Source organism: Arabidopsis lyrata, assembly GCF_000004255.2.
Source record: "Arabidopsis lyrata subsp. lyrata unplaced genomic scaffold ARALYscaffold_4, whole genome shotgun sequence".
Lineage (NCBI taxonomy): Eukaryota > Viridiplantae > Streptophyta > Magnoliopsida > Brassicales > Brassicaceae > Arabidopsis > Arabidopsis lyrata.
The window spans coordinates 6,248,035-6,265,736 of NW_003302552.1; the positions used below are offsets into that span (position 1 = coordinate 6,248,035).

Here is a 17,702-nt window from a genome sequence, read left to right on the forward strand (position 1 = left end):
ATATCTATGTTCACTAGATGACCTTATGCGTATAAGTTCTGATGCATGTAAAACAGCGTGTCCCCAAGCGGCTACTGGGAGCTTCGACCTCATGAGTAATGGTCGAGCTATCAATTGAATTCGTTTAATGAAGGATTCCGCTAATCCATTCTGTGTATGTACATGTGCTACGGGATGTTCCACACTTACCCCCATGGACATACAGTAGTCATTAAACGCTTGGGACGTGAATTCACCGGCATTGTCTAGACGTATAGTCTTAAGCGGAAAATCTGGAAAGTGGGCTCGCAGTCTTATTATCCGGGCCAATAACCTAGCAAACACTTGGTTTCTAGTAGATAGGAGACAAACATGCGACCATCTTGTCGATGCATCAATGAGGACCATACATATATCTCCTTGTATCCTTTCCAGAAATTTTAAGGTCTCTTTATTTACCTTAGCCGGTGATGGCCTTATAATGAGTTTCCCTTGTGAACATGCTTCACACGTGAGATTCTTAGGGATAACTCTTTTCTCTCTTAGGGTGTGCCCCTTTGAATTAGTTATTAGTTTACGCATCATACTATGACCCGGATGGCCAAGCCGGTCATGCCATAAAGTGAATTTCTCGATGAACTCTTTGTTCATTGCCATATTAGCTTCGATCATATCGATTTTAGCATAGTAGAGACCAGTGGATAATGCGGGTATAGTCTCTTAGGACTTTCTTATGTCCTTGGGTGATCTCAATTATATTTAGGAATTCTTTGTTCCCTTCACCCTTTGTTTCAATATGGAAACCATTCAATCTTATATTTTTGAAACTTGACAAGCTCCTCTTCGAGCTGGGTGAATATAGGGCATCGCTTATTTCAAGATGCGTGCCCTTTGATAAAAGTATATGGGCTTGACCATGGCCCTCAATAAGACTAGCTATACCCGCTATGGTGCTAATATTGGCATTTTTCATTATGAGATTTAGGAAAATATCTCTTATCTTTTGTGTGGCTCCACTATCCACCACAATTATGTTCTTGTCCTCGGCCATTTCTTATATGGACAAGAATCATGTTCTAAACATAAAATAATATAAAATAAATTCAAGCAAATAACAATCAATGAACACATAAAATGCAAAGAAAAACATAGAGGTTTTGATGTCGAAGTAAGATTTATCAACTTGATTCTTTTATGTAATCAGAAGTTTCATACTCTATTAGATCATCTTGATCATGTTCACCATCTTTATATACCAAATGGGCTTTAGGATTCTTCCCTTTTACACTCTCTTGATAGAGGTCACAACGATGTTTGGAAGTCCTACATATCTTAGCCCAATGGTTTCCCATTCCATATCTATGGTATACTCATTTGGTCGAGTGTTGTGGTTTGGAAATACCACATCGTCCTCGCCCTCGACCACGGCCGGAATTGGGTCTACATCCACGGTTATAGTGGTTCCCATGGCCGGATGAGTTATAGTGGCCACAACCACGTCCTTTCAATACCACATCTATGGCATACTCATTTGGTCGAGTGTTGTGGTTTGGAAATACCACATCGTCCTCGCCCTCGACCACGGCCGGAATTGGGTCTACATCCACGGTTATAGTGGTTCCCACGGCCGGATGAGTTATAGTGGCCACAACCACGTCCTTTCCATCCACCACGGTCACGGCCGTGTGGTCTATCACTTTAGACGTGGTTAGATTCTTTGGATTCTTTCTTATCCTCTGCGGCCTTATTGGCATTAGGTAATGGGGTTAATCTATGAGGTCGTAACTCACTGTTTTTATCTGTAAGTCATTATTTTTTTTTTTTTTCATCTAGCAATAGACTCATCCACGGACTTATAGTCCTGGATTATGAGACTCTCAATAAGATGGTGGCTAATATTGTCTTGTATCTATCTTTCTCTCTTGGCATTCTTGCCTTATTAGATACATTCACCAAGTCCTTTTGACTTTAGGATAATCTTAGTATCCATTGCCCATTTTAAAATAATTATCTCCTAAGAGATTTAGGGCAGTAAAGTACAAGTTGTAATTCAACATCTACAAGGAAAAGTTTTGAGTCAAAATCATGTAATCGTTAGTGTCATGCGGTATTTTAGACCGAACCATGAATCGATTTACTTAGGGATTTGACTTTCCTCTTTTGCTTAGGATTAGATTTCCTCTTTTTATTAGGATTAACTTTTCCTTTTCCTTTTTAGGATTTACTTTCCTCTTTACTTTAGGATTAATTTTCCTATTTCACTTATGATTTTAGATTTTAAGATTTCCTATTTTAATTAGGATTTGGAAATTTTCTATTTCTTAAAGTTTTCCTATCTTGAATAGGATTTATGAATTTCCTAATTTAATTAGGATTTAGAGTACAATAGGATTTAGGATTTTATTTAAGTTTTCATGCTTTCTATTAGAATTTTAAAGTTTCCTATTTTATTGAGGATTTTAAGATTCCCTATTTAGGATTTAGGGTTGTTAAGATTTCCTATTATCTAGGGTTTCCTATTTTATTTAGGATTTTAAGGTTTCCTAGATTTTAGGGTTTCCTATTTTATTTAGGATTTTAGGTTTTAGGGTTTTGAGATTTCTTTTAGGATTATCTTTTCTAAGTTTTCTAGGGTTCATGCAATTTTAGTTTTAGGGTGTTAAGCATGTAATCAATCAAAGGAGCAAACAATCTAACAACCTAAACAATCTCAATCAAGCCGATTTAAACTTATGGAATTTTTTTGGATTAGATTCGTTTTAGGTTTTAGGTTTTTAGACCTTTAAAGTTTCGGTTATTAGCTTATGTATTTTCGTTTTGCGATTTTAGGTTTAGACAATTAAAACTTCTCTAGCAACTTAGGCGAGTTTAGCTTAAGCGATAATCAACTTTTTCTAGCAACCTAAACGAGTCAAACAATCGAGCAAACAAGCAATCGGATCAAACAAGCAATCAAATCATACAAGCAAAGCAATCACTTAATCAATCATCATTCGTTTTAGGGTTTCTCTTTGCTTAACTTTCAAGTTCAATTGTTGGTTCTTTAGCTTTAGGGTTTTGATGTTACCTTTCACCTTATGGGGTTGTATGGACTAGAACCGGGAGCTAAAGACCTCGGTAACTCACGCTGCTGCAACGAACCGCAAACAGTACCACGATGAACAGTACCGCGATGAACAGTGCCGCGATGAACAGTGCCGCGATGAACAGTGTCGGCGATGAACAGTACGGCGATGAACAGTACCGAGATGAACAGTGTCGGCGATGAACAGTGCCGCGATTTTTAGGGTTAGGGTTTTAGGGTTTTCGTTAAGAGCAAGTCGTGCTGATAACGTGTTGTAAACTGTGTTGTTCTATTGATTAATGAATGAGATTTCGATACATATATATACATGATGAGGGGAGACAAATCCCCATTGGGCTAGTAAACCCTAAAGCCCAAAAGCCCACTAAGTACAATATAGGCCGTCATAAGGAGAATCTTCAAGAACATGGGCATGGGCCTTCTAGGACATGGACATGGGCCTTCTAGAATATGCATAAGGTCCACGGTTATGGAGTCCATCCAACATGTGGTTTATAACAAGAGAAGAGATAGTGACACGTGTAGGACGAAGATTAAAGAAAAATTAGCTCTATTATGTTTAGGCTGATCAAAACGGTCTCTTCGGTTTGTTGTTCAATTCTCTTAATAATTTCATCAATTCCTTTTGGTTCAAACAAAACCAATTCAGACCAGGAAATTAGAAACAAAACCAACCTTAACCAATTTCTTACTAGAGGACGCTTCGTTTCCCTCTGATGCATTTGCATCGTGTCTTAGCTCTTTCTCTTCTACAAAACTCTTAAATCTTCTCTCAATTTGGGTCCGTATACAGGTATGTGCCAAATCTTACTTGTTTTCGTTCAAAGTTTCAATTTTTAATTTGCTTTAGCTATTCCCTATATGCATTTGTTAATGTTACTCTGCAGTTAGGGTTTCAAATTCAGGTTTCTACCAATTTCTATACGATTGGAACTGTTTAGTAATTGTTGATTTTGGGAATTTATATGCAGAGACAATGGATAGGTTCGATAATCTACCAAACGAGGTTCTTTGTCATATCTTGTCTTTCCTTACAACAAAGGAAGCTGCTTTAACATCTGTTCTTTCAAAAAGATGGCTCAATTTATGGAAACTTGTTCCTAATATTGACATTGATGACTCTGTCTTTCTTTATCCTGAAGAGGGTAAGCGTGAAAGGGAAGGAATTTTTGCAATGCTTCATGGATTTTGTTGATAAGGTTTTGGCTTTGCAGGGTGATTCTCTTATAGAGAGATTCTCTCTCAAGTGTAAAACTGGCATTGATTCAGATCGTGTGAATGGTTGGATATGTAATGTGTTGCGGCGTGGTGTTTCACATCTTGAACTTTTCCTCGATTTTTCGCGTTACGATACCGATTCCGAAGATATGTATTTTCTGCCGGAAGAGTTGTTTGTCAGCAAGACACTAGTGGAGCTGAAATTAAGAAGTGAATATGGTGTTGATTGGTGGTATGCAAGTGAAGGCACTTTCTTACCAATGCTTAAAACTTTAGACATTGACTCGGAGTGGATTATATTATGTGCTAAGCTTGATATGTTTCGTCCTGCTTTCCCTGTGCTTCAAGAATTATATTTGGCCAATATGACGTGGTCGAACAGTGATGAAGCTGCGTCAAATGCAAGCCTCAAGAAGCTAACTATCTATGCAAGCGGTTTTGATGACTATTTAAATCCAAAGAGCATTTCTTTTGATACTCCAAGTCTGGTTTACCTTGAGTATTCTGATTTTGTTGCGGCTGACTATCCAAAAGTTAACTTGACGAATTTAGTTGAGGCTCGACTCAGACTTATGGTAACTGAAGACCAAGTCAAGCTTATACGAGCGCCAAATGATGAAGATGATGGTTTTCTGCATCTTAGAAATGTGTGGAAGCTCATGAGTGGCATAAGAAATGTTCAGAAACTTTTCCTTACTGCAGATACTCTCGAGGTCAGTTTGCTATTTTGCAGTATTTTTTTCATCAGTACGAAGGGAAACCAAGAAATCTAACAGTTTCATCGAACTTAAGTTTGTTGCAATATTTGGAAACAGAATGTTGAGTTGGTATTTGTCTTGTTTCAGGTGCTTTCTGTATGCTGTGATACGATGCCAGTATTCAACAAACTCAAATTTTTACGTGTCAAGAGTGACAAGGAACGGGGATGGCAAGCAATGCCGGTTCTCTTAAGGAACTGTCCACATATAGAAACTCTAGTCCTTGAGGTGTAAAAACAACTCATTTGTTAAACATTTACAAAGATGCAGTTCATACTTTAAAATTTCTTATAATCTTTTTTTTTTTTTTTACTTTCAGGATCTCTTACACTATGTGACTGATAAATGTGGGGATGCTTGTGACTGCATTGATCGGGAGGACAAAGGTTGTTCGCTCTCATCTTGTCCAGTGAAGTATATGAAGATTACAGGATTTAGAGGAACAATTAGAGAGATGAAAATGATAAAGCATTTCTTGGAGTCTTTCCCGCATTTGAAGGAGATGAAGATATATATCGAAGAGAATGATCCTACAGAATTCGAAGTCCCTGGAATGCTTAAACTTGTATCGCAGATTTTGACGCATTACGACAAGTTCTTTAGTTGTGATGTCCAGTTCCTGGTGTACACTGAGTTGTATAAGAAGTGGCCTGCAGAATGAAGTCGATCAAGGAAGAAAACTTGACACTTGTAATGCTTTGGAAAGAACCCACGTTTTGTCTAATCGTGGTAACACCTGTTGCATTCAGCGATTCCGAAGTTGTTTTTATGGCCTCCAAGCCAACCATAAGACCCCCTTAAACCAACCTAGTTCACTTGATTTGAACCTGATTTGTCATGGGTCGATCCAGTCCGAGTTGTTTCACTATCTAAACCTTGCTATAAAGTTTAAGTTTCGAGTTTTAAGTTTGGATTCTAGCTTTGAATCTAAGCTCTTAGCAAAAAGCTTTTAATCTAAGTTTGTCTCTAAGCTTACTCATACTATTTAGTCAATTTGTTCCATAGTCTCTTTATTATAGTTCCATAGTCGATTTGATCCGTATGCTCAGTACTTTTTTAATTATAAGTGATAAGTTAGATTAAGATGACTTTGTGATTAAATTGATTACCAACCTGTAGTGTATAATATAGTATACTTTTCAGAGCTTTACAATACAGCTTCTCTAGAAATTAACCCTTCAAAACCGGTCCAAACTAAACCAAACCAAACCAAAAAAAGACTAGAAATTAGAAACAAAACCAACCTTAACCAAGTTTCTCTTCTGCTAAGTGATGGGATGAAGGAAACAATTCGTTTTCCTCTGATGCATTTGTTGTATGCCTTTGTGGTTTGTGCCTTCGCTTGTAGAAGCGATTCAGTAATTCGGATCTTTCTCTTTCAGAAACCCAAGATCTTCCCTCAAATTTGGGTTTTGGATTTCGCTTCTGTACCCTGGTAAGTGCCAAATCTTACTCACTCCTTCTGCTTCTACTGATTCTATTCTCTGTATGAGCTTGTTTTCGTTCAAAGTTTCAATTTTTAATTTGTTTTAGCGCTTCCCTATTTGCACTGTTGAATGGGTTTCTTCAAATTCATGGTTGGTATTTGCAGAGTCAATGGATGAGTTCGGTAATCTACCAGAGGAGGTTATTTGTCATATCTTGTCTTTTCTTACAACAAAGGAAGCTGCTTTAACATCGGTTCTTTCAAAGAGATGGCTCAATTTGTGGAAACTTGTTCGTAATATTGACATTGATGACTCTGTCTTTCTTTATCCTGAAGAGGGTAAGCGTGAAAGGGAAGGAATTTTGCAATGTTTCATGGATTTTGTTGATAAGGTTTTGGCTTTGCAAGGTGATTCTCCTATAGAGAGATTCTCACTCAAGTGTGAAACTGGTATTGATAAAGATCGTGTGAATGGTTGGATATGTAATGTGTTGCGGCGTGGTGTTTCGGATCTCGACCTTTCCCTCGATTATTCGGGTTATGATTCAGATTCTGATGAATTGTATTTTCTTCCGGAAGAATTGTTCGAGAGCAAGACACTAGTTGAGCTGAAATTAAGAAGTGAAGAACATGGTGTTAATTGGTGGCGTGGAGCTGCATACACTTGTTTACCAATGCTTAAAACTCTCGAGATTGACGCGGGGTGGATTACATGTGATGAGCTTGAGATGTTTCTTCCTGCTTTCCCTGTGCTTGAGGAATTATATTTGGCTGATAAGAAGTGGCTTTGGAATGAAACTGTATCAAGCTCAAGCCTTAGGAAGCTAACTATATATGCAAGTGGTTTTGAAAACTACTTGAAACCAGAGAGCATTTCTTTTGATACACCAAGTCTAGTTTACCTCGAGTATTCTGATTTTGTTGCGGCTGATTATCCAAAAGTTAACTTGACGAGTTTAGTTGAGGCTCACATCAGACTTATGGTAACTGAAGGCCAAGTCAATCTTATACGAGCGCCAAATGATGAAGATGATGGTTTTCTGCGTCTTAGAAATGTGTGGAAGCTTATAAGTGGCATAAGAAATGTTCAGAAACTTTTCTTTACTGCCGATGCTCTCGAGGTGAGTTTGCATTATTACTATCTTTCGCAGTATTTGTTTCATAAGTGTCATCTAAGCTAAATACGCTGAAATTGGAAACAGATGTTATAATGTTGAGTTGGGATTTGTCTTGTTTCAGGTTCTTTCTCTATGCTGTGAATCGATGCCGGTGTTCAACAATCTCAAATTTCTATGTATTAAGAGTGACAAGGAACGGGGATGGCAAGCAATGCCGGTTCTCTTAAGGAACTGTCCTCATTTAGAAACTCTAGTTCTTGAGGTCTAAACGCAACTCATTTGTCAAACATTTTACAAAGATGTATACTTTTCTTATAGTTTTATTTTCGACTTTCAGGATCTCTCACACTATGTGACTGATGAATGTGGGGATGCTTGTGACTGCATTTCTCGTGAGGAAAAAGGTTGCTCACGCTCATCTTGTCCAGTGAAGTATATGAAGATTACAGGGTTTAGAGGAACAATTAAAGAGATGAAGATGATATCGCATTTCTTGGAGTATTTCCCATGTTTGAAGGAGATGGAGATATATGTCGAAGTGAATGATCCTACAGAATTCGAAGTCCCTGGAAGACTTAAACTTGTCAGGCAGTTCTGGACGTTTTACGACGAGTTCTTTATTTGTTATGTCAAGTTACTGGTGTCCCCTGAGGTTTATAAAAAGTGGCCGCCAGAATGAGTCTCCAAGTAAGAAAACTTTCTCATAGTTCGAACCTGATTTGTCTTGGGTCGATTCAGTCTGAGTTGTTTTACTATCTACACTTTGTTCTAAGATTTTAGACCTAAGTTTAAGTTTGAATTCTAGTTTATGATCTATGTTTGTCTCTAAGCTTTCAAGCACTTTATTCAGAAATTTGTTTTCTCCTCGTAGTCTCTCTATTTATCAGTTAATCACTTTTGTTGTTTTGTTAACATCTCCAATGACAGGACATCATTTTTTTCTTTTTCTTTTTTTAACTTGTCGTTGACATTATATTTTTATATACATTGCCTACTTTTGCAACGAAAATGATTTAACTTTGTGCAAATTTTTCGTACATGCTATCTAATTTCGAATCTAGATCCTCTTGTAGAACCGCGTTATAATTATGTGAAGTGTAAGATTTACTCAAAACATAAAATCTCTCTTGTAGTACCTTTCTCAGTTCTCTTCCTATCTAGAATTTTCGTAATAAAACTTTATTCTACAATGTTACAAACTTACAATAATCACAATAAATCTTATATGTCAATTCTACACAAAACAAACAAACGAAAAACGCATTACTCAATTAGTTAATTTTCTTTTACAGGTAAAAGGTATAAAAATCCAAATTTGTTTTGTCTTGCTAAGCTTGATTCTCTTCCAAAAATGGTTGTATATTAATAAACTCACAATGCATATAGATTCCGTAATTAATCTTCTTATCTTCACGAGAGGCACATCTTTTCAACATTTGACCACTTACGAGTCCTCCTACGTTAGGACCTTTCGGCGTAATTTCGTCTTCCCCTTTGCTTAACATTTCTTCTTTCTTTCTTTACGACCAAATAAAATATTATTTTAATTAAATTAAATTTATCATAATTTACATTTTTTTTTTGTCAACAGATTTGTATGAATTATAATATTGCATTTATGTATCTCTCTGATAAAAAAATACAAAATACATAGATAAATCCAAAAGAGTGAAGCAAAACATTGAAGCGGAAAGAAAGTGGTAAACAATAATAGAAACAGGAGAAACAGAAGTAGTACTTCTTCTTCTGCTCTCTTCTCAGACCTTGTTTCGTACTTTCTTCTTCTTCTTCTTCTTCTTTTTCTTCTTGTTGTGAGCTCCGAATCTTCTTCACTACCTTTGACTCCATTTCTTTTTGCTCTTCAGGTGAATTCTACTTTTACCTTTTTTACCCCAACCAAATTTGCTCTTCTGGGTTTTATGAAAGTTTTGTTTTTTATTACTCAGATCTTATCCCTTGTTCTGTTTTTTTTCTTTGTGTTTCGTTTCGAATTGTTTTTTTTTTGGTTGAAGATTAGGGTTTTGTAGATCAATTCGTCGTTGTTTTTCTTGGATCTGATTATAGCAGTTGAGGTGTTAGCTAATCGAATTTTAGAGCCCATTTTGTTAATGGTATGCTACTGAACTTGCTTCATTTCAGAGGTACTAATCCAATATATTGTAAAGATTTGTTCTTTTTTTTTTTTTGTACTTGCATTCTTTGAACATGTTTGCTATTTGGGTGAGTGAGACTCTATGTATAGTCATCAATGTTGAGCAAAAGGATTTATATTCACTGGATGGTTTCATTAGTAGGTAAAGCATTGTCCTGTTATAGTGGTGAAGCTTGAATCTTGATAGTTTTCGACTTCCATGCTATTACCTGTGGGGATATAGAAACAATCATGGGCTTACTCTGCAGTAGAAGTCGACATCATACTGAAGATACTGACGAGAATACACAGGTTGACTCGGTAGCTCTTGGCTCTTGTAACGCTATTGATTCGATGTATGTGAGCATTTGTTCTGATACTTTAAGAGTTAACTTGGTTTGTATAAAATGTGTAGGCTGCTGAAATCGAAAGACGGATAGAGCAAGAAGCAAAGGCCGAAAAGCATATTCGGAAGCTTCTATTACTTGGTATGTGGACCTTGGATTATATTAATCAGTTACTATATAAATGCAAATGGCAGGCCTTGATGAATCTTTTGCTAATAGATTTCCTCTAATTTTCTGATTGGTGTTGGCAAAGGTGCTGGAGAATCTGGAAAATCTACAATTTTTAAGCAGGTAAGTCCCAAACAAAATTGATTGTAGTTTTTACTTCAATTTACTTATGAATCATGATAATTGAATGAGACAAACTTACTAACTTGCAGATAAAACTTCTCTTTCAAACGGGATTTGATGAAGGAGAACTAAAGAGCTATGTTTCAGTCATCCATGCCAATGTCTATCACACTATAAAAGTATGCAAAACTTGAAATGTCTGTGTTGGGTTTATCCTTCTAATTGGTCGTGTTTTCGAGTTCTTTGGATTTAAAATTTAGAGAAACAACTATATTAGTAATCATTCTTGATATGTTGTACATGTAGCTAATAGCTACTCTATATTGCTGAACAGTTATTGCATGATGGAACAAAGGAATTTGCTCAAAATGAAGCAGATTCTGCAAAATATATGTTATCCTCTGAAAGTATTGTAAGTGGTTAAATTCCTAGGTCTTTGTTAGAGTTATGAGTATTGTTGAGTACATTATCTTATGGTTGTCAACTTATTATCCTAATATCAGGCAATTGGTGAGAAACTATCTGAGATTGGTGGTAGGTTAGACTATCCACGTCTTACCAAGGACCTCGCTGAGGGAATCGAAACTCTATGGAAGGATCCTGCAATTCAGGTGTGTTTGTGTGTGTGTGTGTGCACGTTTTCCTTACAATGGCATTCTAAGTTGAATACATGATTGAAATGATTCCATTTGGTTTGTACTTTCATTTGAATGTCTCGATGTTTCATTTTGTAGGAAACATGTGCTCGTGGTAATGAGCTTCAGGTGCCTGATTGTACAAAATATCTCATGGAGAACTTGAAGAGACTATCAGATATAAATTATATTCCAACAAAGGTATAACCAAAGTATCATTATTTGATGAAAATATTTGAAGTAATGATCGAAGCTGGTTGAATAAAATTCATTTGATCAGCCTCGGAGGATTAATTCACCAACAAACAGTAGCTTTTTTCTTTCCATATTAGCCTAGTTAATCCTACTAGTTTTAAGAGGTCCTTAACAACACATCTTCTTGGGTGCTAGCAAGTTTTAGAGACTAGGGTCAATATGCAATTTCTGTGACATTTGTCTTCCGTAATGTGTAGTTATTAATACATTTTTTCTATGTTGGTGTTTCAGGAAGATGTTCTCTATGCAAGAGTTCGCACAACTGGTGTCGTGGAAATACAGTTCAGGTGCCAACTACTTTTTGTTTTAACCTTCTGCCTGTTTAATTGGCATTTTTCAATAGATGAGAAATAGCATTATTAGCTTAGGCGGTTTGTTGTAGACCGAAGCTGTGTTAACAGCTAAGGAACAATCATCACGACAATTAGCTAGAGGGCTAACAGGTTTTAAGTGTAGTGGAAATTCTTGATTTGTCTAGCGTTTTGGATTGGGAATTGGTGGAGAGTGGAGATTCTTTTGTTAATGAAGTCTCTCTTTGATGTGTAGTTCTTTGGTGAATTAAATAAAAGTGTGTACTGATTTGGATCCTGTGATTGACAAGTTGATGTACTAATAGAATCACATGAATTCCATACCAATATCAAACTTCGTGATTCTTGAATGTACTTTCAACAACACCAAGATTGGTATATGAGATAAAGCTTCTCATTTATGCAGCCCCGTGGGAGAGAATAAGAAAAGTGGTGAAGTGTACCGATTATTTGACGTGGGTGGACAGAGAAATGAGAGGAGGAAATGGATTCATCTGTTTGAAGGTGTAACTGCTGTGATATTTTGTGCTGCCATCAGCGAGTAAGCCCATTTCATTATAAATTATATATATCATCATTATGTACACATATTTCCATATCATAACAAGTTTTGGTCATAGGTACGACCAAACGCTCTTTGAGGACGAGCAGAAAAACAGGATGATGGAGACCAAAGAATTATTCGATTGGGTCCTGAAACAGCCCTGTTTTGAGGTTTTTGATTTTCTTTTTAAATCTTATCGGTTTAAACTTCGAAGAGACTCTTAAGATGGGTTGTTTACAAAAAACTTGGTTCTCTTACGCAGAAAACATCCTTCATGCTGTTCTTGAACAAGTTCGACATATTCGAGAAGAAGGTTCTTGACGTAAGAGCTGAATCATATTTGTTTGTTTAGATAGTCAAGCAAGTCTTTTGGTTCAATAACACTTTCTTATTCAATGTGCATAGGTTCCGTTGAACGTTTGCGAGTGGTTCAGAGATTACCAACCAGTTTCAAGTGGGAAACAAGAGATTGAGCATGCATACGAGTAAGCTTGTCTCCAAATTACTGATATCCTCCTAATTGTTACTGTAATTTGACCTTCTGATTTTCACTTTGGACTCAGGTTTGTAAAGAAGAAATTTGAGGAGTTATATTACCAAAACACGGCTCCGGATAGAGTGGACAGGGTATTCAAAATCTACAGGACGACGGCTTTGGACCAGAAGCTTGTAAAGAAAACATTCAAGCTCGTAGATGAGACACTAAGAAGGAGAAATCTATTGGAGGCTGGCCTTTTATGACCTTATTATTACATATCTCAAGTAAATTACCTCTCATTATAAGAAAAATTCGAAAACTGAATGACCGTGTAATTGATCTGTCGGGACAAAGACTTGGCGATTCAAAATCTAATGCGTCTCGAATGGGCTCCGACTAGTTTCTATTTTCTCATTGTTTTGTTTAACATTCCTCTGTCTTTGGCTTCATATTGTTTTTCATCAAAAGCATCTCATTTCTTGTTATCTTTTTTGGTTATATTAATCTTAAAATGAGGCTACAATACGAGGAATATACGATCGATGTGCCAAAGAGTCCACATCTTGAAAGCTAAAAAAGTGAAACGTAACACAAAGCATGGTAAAGGTATAAAGAACAGTTACAATCATAGATCACACATTCACACCCGAACTCTCACAGGCCATCTTAGATTCTGAGGATAGCGATAATTCTTCAACCGTTAAAAGGCGAGTGAACACATCTTTTAGCTCTTAAAGATGATAGTGATAGTTCTTTAACCGTTAAAGGCGAGTGAACAAATAACTCTATAAGATTACTTGCTATTGGAATTCCTTGACAATAGGCAGTGTGGCCAAGCGACTCCAGTACAAGAGCGTTTGCGGTTGATTTATCAAACGAATAGAAAGACGCGGAACTTCCTTTAAGTTACATTGAGTCAGATAAATTCATTATCAGTACTACAAAATTTTGTAATGTTCCTAACATGAAAAAGTTCTCACATTAAAAAATATTGGGGGTGAAACTGAACAAATACTAAATATGATGTCAAAATTGAAATAAAATAAAAATACATGGGGTCTACCGTGAATTCAGAACATTCGAAAAAGCGAGTTTAAAAACAATTAAATAATTGCACCGAAGAAGAAGAAACCCTGAAAGCAAAAAACTCTTCGCCGTTATTGTTGTTTCTTACGCCAAAGAATATTCCCTTCTTCTCTTTCGTCAAGAGATCCCAAAAACAGAGTAACCAAAAAAATATCTTCATTGATTCTTCGTCCTCTGTTTTTGATTCCGCTTTCGTGCAAATCTCCTGAAACAGTTGTATGTTATTGTTATCTCTCTTGTGTTTCACTTTCTTGGAATGGTGATTGTTACGATAATGTCAAAGATTAAGAGATTGGTTACGTTAGGGAACCATTAGATCAAGGCTTGTTTCGTGATTGTTGTTGTTGATTCGGATTTGATTATCTCTAATTTGGTTTATCTTTGATTTGAGTTTTGATCATCAATTATTGTTTTGTCTTTGTGTTGATGTTCTTGCAGAATCTTTGGGACAATTGAAGTCTGGTCTCTTGTAGTTATAATCAAAGCTTATAATGTCAAATATGGATCCCAATTCAGTTATACCAAAGAGGAGTTTCTTACACCATGAGTTGTTTTCGCAATTACATATACCCGGAAGCTTCGCTTTCGAAGCATTTAGTTGTATCTCCAAGTTTACAGGAGCTTTGCTTTGTTGGTTTTCACATGGGAACTTGCAAAAGGAAGTATCTAAACATCAATGGGGATTAACTTGTAAGAGCTCTGATTCTTCGAAGAATTTGAAGCGATTTGCATTTGAGCATCGGAACTTCTCTGTGTTCCCATTTCACTATGTATCAAAAGATATTACTCCTGGCTTCTTTGGAAGTATTTCTAAATCCACTATTCAGCATTTTGTTAATGAAGCTGAGAGGCTACATTCGTGTTCTGTGCTCTCCTTGGCTGCGGCGTTGATACCGTCTTTGAATGTTATGTAAGTTTATTAAATTGTTCACTACTAAAACTTTCTTTAGGGAATTTTCTGATTGTAGAGTTTATTAGGTCTGCTTATGGACATGCTCTGCCTCTAGGGAGTAATGATGTTCAACTTTCGGAGAATACCGGAAATAGGACTTGTCAGGTTGGACATGAGGAATATAGTGGTTTGAGTTTTCACAAATTAGACTGGACAAGACAAACAGTGGAGCCTCGAACAGGGATCGAGTTCCCGATGTTGTTGAAGGAGAATGCTTCGCGATCGAACTCTGAGGTTCTTATAGCTTTTCTTCCTCAGTTGTTATTCTTTGTCATTTACAACTTATGTTAGAGTATCTGGTCACAGTCACCAAAGAAGAGATTTTGAGTTTCGAAAAAATTAATACATTTTGAATTCATCACAATTTAAGGTGCTTGTTGCAACTGGATCTCGGACAATGAAAATTATCAGAATTAAATCTCTAAAAGTATATGCATTTGGTTTTTGTAAGTGCATTCTAGCTTTGTATCTTTCTATATTTCCACCTGCCTATTTTTATGGAATCATCTGTCTTGTTTTGCTTCTAACTGGGACTTCTCTGTATAAGATGTTCATCCTTCCTCGGTCTGCCAGAAGCTTGGCCGAAAGTATGCCTCGGTTCCAGCGAGCAAACTTGACAAATGCGATGACTTATACAAAGACCTTCTTAGGTATTTGTAGCTGTTGTTCATAGTATTATATTTTGACAGATTTGCACTTTTAACTGGTGTAGCTTTGAGTATCTAATTGGACATTTCTTCTGAAAGTCTTTTGTTTGAGTTTGTTTCAGGGAGGATATTGTTATGAGTGTGAGGCTTGTGGTTAACTACAATGGCTTGAAGATCAATACTGTGAGAGAGTAAGTGGAAGTTATACATATTGAACAGCTTGTAGCTTTTTACTATGTTAATGTTTCGTTTATTTCAATCTGTTTACTTGCCATTTGATGATTTGAGCCAGCCTCATTGAGGCGCATTACACTGATAGATGGCAAAATAATCACTTCCCTTGTTTGTCAATTTTTCCAGTGTTTTTGAGAAATCTCTGCGTGCTCGTTTGGTGAAGGTAAAATTATACACCGAAACAAAATGTTGTATACGCTGATAACCTTTGTGACTTACGTTTTGCTATATCATACGCTTCTCCATTTTTATTTCAGGCAAATCCAAAAACTGATTTCAATTGTTTGAATGATTTTGGTTCATTCTTCAGACAAGACATTCCAATACCCGCGGTACACAACGGCTAATGCTTACACTCACGTTTTACTTATAAACATCAAAGGAGTATGACTCACTTTAGTGGCTTATTTGCAGGGAACAATAATAGACTTTCGACGAACAGAAGATGGACAACTAATCACAGAGAGTGAGTAATTATATACACTACAGAAAATCTGATTGCGGATTCAATTCTGTCTCTATGTAATTTATTGTACACTTCCACCTGAATATGGTAAACATTTGCAGTTGGCGGTAACCTGATTGGCGCTGTCCGAAGCAAGGATCTTTGCAGTTAGTTCTTCTTTCTACTTTTTTTTCTTGCTCTTATTTGCGTACTAAAAGTCCAAGAGCTGAGATTTACGAACATTGCAGGAGCATTTTTTGGTATGTACATTGGAGATGTTCCGGTGTCAGAGCAGACAAAGGAGGAGATTGGTAGGAAAGTGGTGGGAATCATAAAGAGATGCTGAAATTAATTACTTGTTAGACGTCCAATGGCCTCTGAGTTTTAGAAGAAGGCAATTGGGTTAGATTTACGCAGTCATGTCTAGCTGTTGTTAAATCAAATTACTTTGAAAGCAGCTTGTACTAGATTGTCTTGATTTGTATAAAAGTATGTTCTAGTTGTTCTATTCTTTTGATGATGGAAAAGAAGAAATTTCGCATCTGATTTAGTAGTTGGAGTTGAGATGTGGATTCGATAGAAGCGATACAAATATCATTTTCGTAAAGGATTAACTCTTAGATGTATAACATGAGAGTCTTGTCTCTTCTAAAGCTATCCATATAAGCCAGCCAAAAGGTTTGAGAACCTATCGAAGATTTCCACTTAGCATATATGTTCGATGTGATGTTATGATATAACAGCAAACAAATCTTAAGGTCTGGTTTTTGTAGTTCAGTAAATTTTCAAATCCTACATATTATTATGGTAAGGCAAAACGAAAAAAAAAATCGAGAAATTAAGTAGTTATTGTTATAAACCATATGGATGGACTCCATAACCGGCCCATGGCCCATTAGGGTTTTACCTTATTCTCTGTATCCTGCTATTATCCTTGTATATATATCCCTTATATATATTAAAAAATCCCGAAACTCTAAATCTCTCTCACAAAAACCAAAACCAAAACCCTAGCTGTCTCTGCAAACAAAATTTTAAACTCTATCGAGATAAGTTTTCTGTTCATATTTGTTTCTGCACGAATTTTGCACGGATTATCTGTTATCAATCCTGTCTGTATTTCTGCACGAATTTTGCACAGATGATCTGTTATCTATTCTGTCTGTAGTTTTGCACGAATTTTGCACGGATTATATGTTATCAATTTTGTCTGTATTTCTGCACGAATTTTGCACAGATTATCTGTTGTCAATTCTGTCTGTAGTTTTGCACGAATTTTGCACAGATTATCTGTTGTCAATTCTGTCTCTAGTTTTGCACGAATTTTGCACGGATTATATGTTATCAATTTTGTCTGTATTTCTGCACGAATTTTGCACAGATTATCTGTTGTCAATTCTGTCTGTAGTTTTGCACGGATTATATGTTATCAATTTTGTCTGTATTTCTGCACGAATTTTGCACAGATTATCTGTTGTCAATTCTGTCTGTAGATTTGCACAAATTTTGCACGGATTATTTATTATCAATCCTGTCTATATTTTTGTACGATTTATGCACGGATTATATGTTATTGATTCCGAACTGTTTTATGCAGTATATTACAGAAACCCTATTTTTTTTTTTTTTTTTTTACTAATGTAATAGCCATGTTTCCATGAGCAAAATTTTGAGTTTCTCAGGAATCAAGATTATATATATTGAGATTTTGTAGGAAGTCCCAACATTTCCAATCTCCGTATCAGATCTCGGGTCTCTGTTT

The 17,702-nt window shown here is 36.2% G+C and overlaps 3 protein-coding genes and 1 pseudogene across 6 annotated transcripts; all 4 read left to right on the forward strand.

Annotated features, from left to right (window-relative positions):
• The first annotated feature begins 3,748 nt into the window (after positions 1-3,748).
• Positions 3,749-6,056, forward strand: LOC110229204 (annotated as a pseudogene).
• A 247-nt stretch (positions 6,057-6,303) lies between these two features.
• LOC110229205 (F-box/LRR-repeat protein At3g58930-like) lies at positions 6,304-8,528 on the forward strand. The gene is made up of 4 exons (XM_021028785.1): positions 6,304-6,475; positions 6,632-7,587; positions 7,706-7,846; positions 7,922-8,528. Exons 2-4 carry the CDS (start codon positions 6,637-6,639, stop codon positions 8,261-8,263), a joined length of 1,434 nt encoding a protein of 477 aa, XP_020884444.1. The 5' UTR covers positions 6,304-6,475; positions 6,632-6,636; the 3' UTR covers positions 8,264-8,528.
• A 724-nt stretch (positions 8,529-9,252) lies between these two features.
• On the forward strand, positions 9,253-13,061 carry LOC9316843 (guanine nucleotide-binding protein alpha-1 subunit). 3 transcript variants are annotated; one of them, XM_021028790.1, is made up of 14 exons: positions 9,253-9,449; positions 9,876-10,027; positions 10,131-10,203; positions 10,316-10,353; positions 10,443-10,532; positions 10,688-10,765; positions 10,857-10,964; positions 11,088-11,189; positions 11,475-11,530; positions 11,961-12,095; positions 12,175-12,268; positions 12,361-12,420; positions 12,504-12,583; positions 12,662-13,061. In XM_021028790.1, exons 2-14 carry the CDS (start codon positions 9,968-9,970, stop codon positions 12,837-12,839), a joined length of 1,152 nt encoding a protein of 383 aa, XP_020884449.1. In that variant the 5' UTR covers positions 9,253-9,449; positions 9,876-9,967; the 3' UTR covers positions 12,840-13,061. The 3 variants fall into 3 exon arrangements, with proteins under 3 accessions (XP_020884449.1, XP_020884450.1, XP_020884451.1); XM_021028791.1 differs by lacking the exon at positions 9,253-9,449 and adding an exon at positions 9,480-9,725; XM_021028792.1 differs by lacking the exon at positions 9,253-9,449 and adding an exon at positions 9,480-9,725 and having other exon boundaries at positions 9,879-10,027.
• A 647-nt stretch (positions 13,062-13,708) lies between these two features.
• LOC9315021 (fatty-acid-binding protein 2) lies at positions 13,709-16,490 on the forward strand. Of its 2 annotated transcripts, XM_021028788.1 has the most exons (11): positions 13,709-13,878; positions 14,101-14,572; positions 14,641-14,848; positions 14,985-15,060; positions 15,162-15,264; positions 15,384-15,452; positions 15,622-15,658; positions 15,753-15,827; positions 15,910-15,961; positions 16,063-16,107; positions 16,189-16,490. In XM_021028788.1, exons 2-11 carry the CDS (start codon positions 14,154-14,156, stop codon positions 16,284-16,286), a joined length of 1,182 nt encoding a protein of 393 aa, XP_020884447.1. In that variant the 5' UTR covers positions 13,709-13,878; positions 14,101-14,153; the 3' UTR covers positions 16,287-16,490. The 2 variants fall into 2 exon arrangements, with proteins under 2 accessions (XP_020884447.1, XP_020884448.1); XM_021028789.1 differs by lacking the exon at positions 13,709-13,878 and having other exon boundaries at positions 14,499-14,572; positions 14,670-14,848.
• The last annotated feature ends 1,212 nt before the right edge of the window (positions 16,491-17,702 follow it).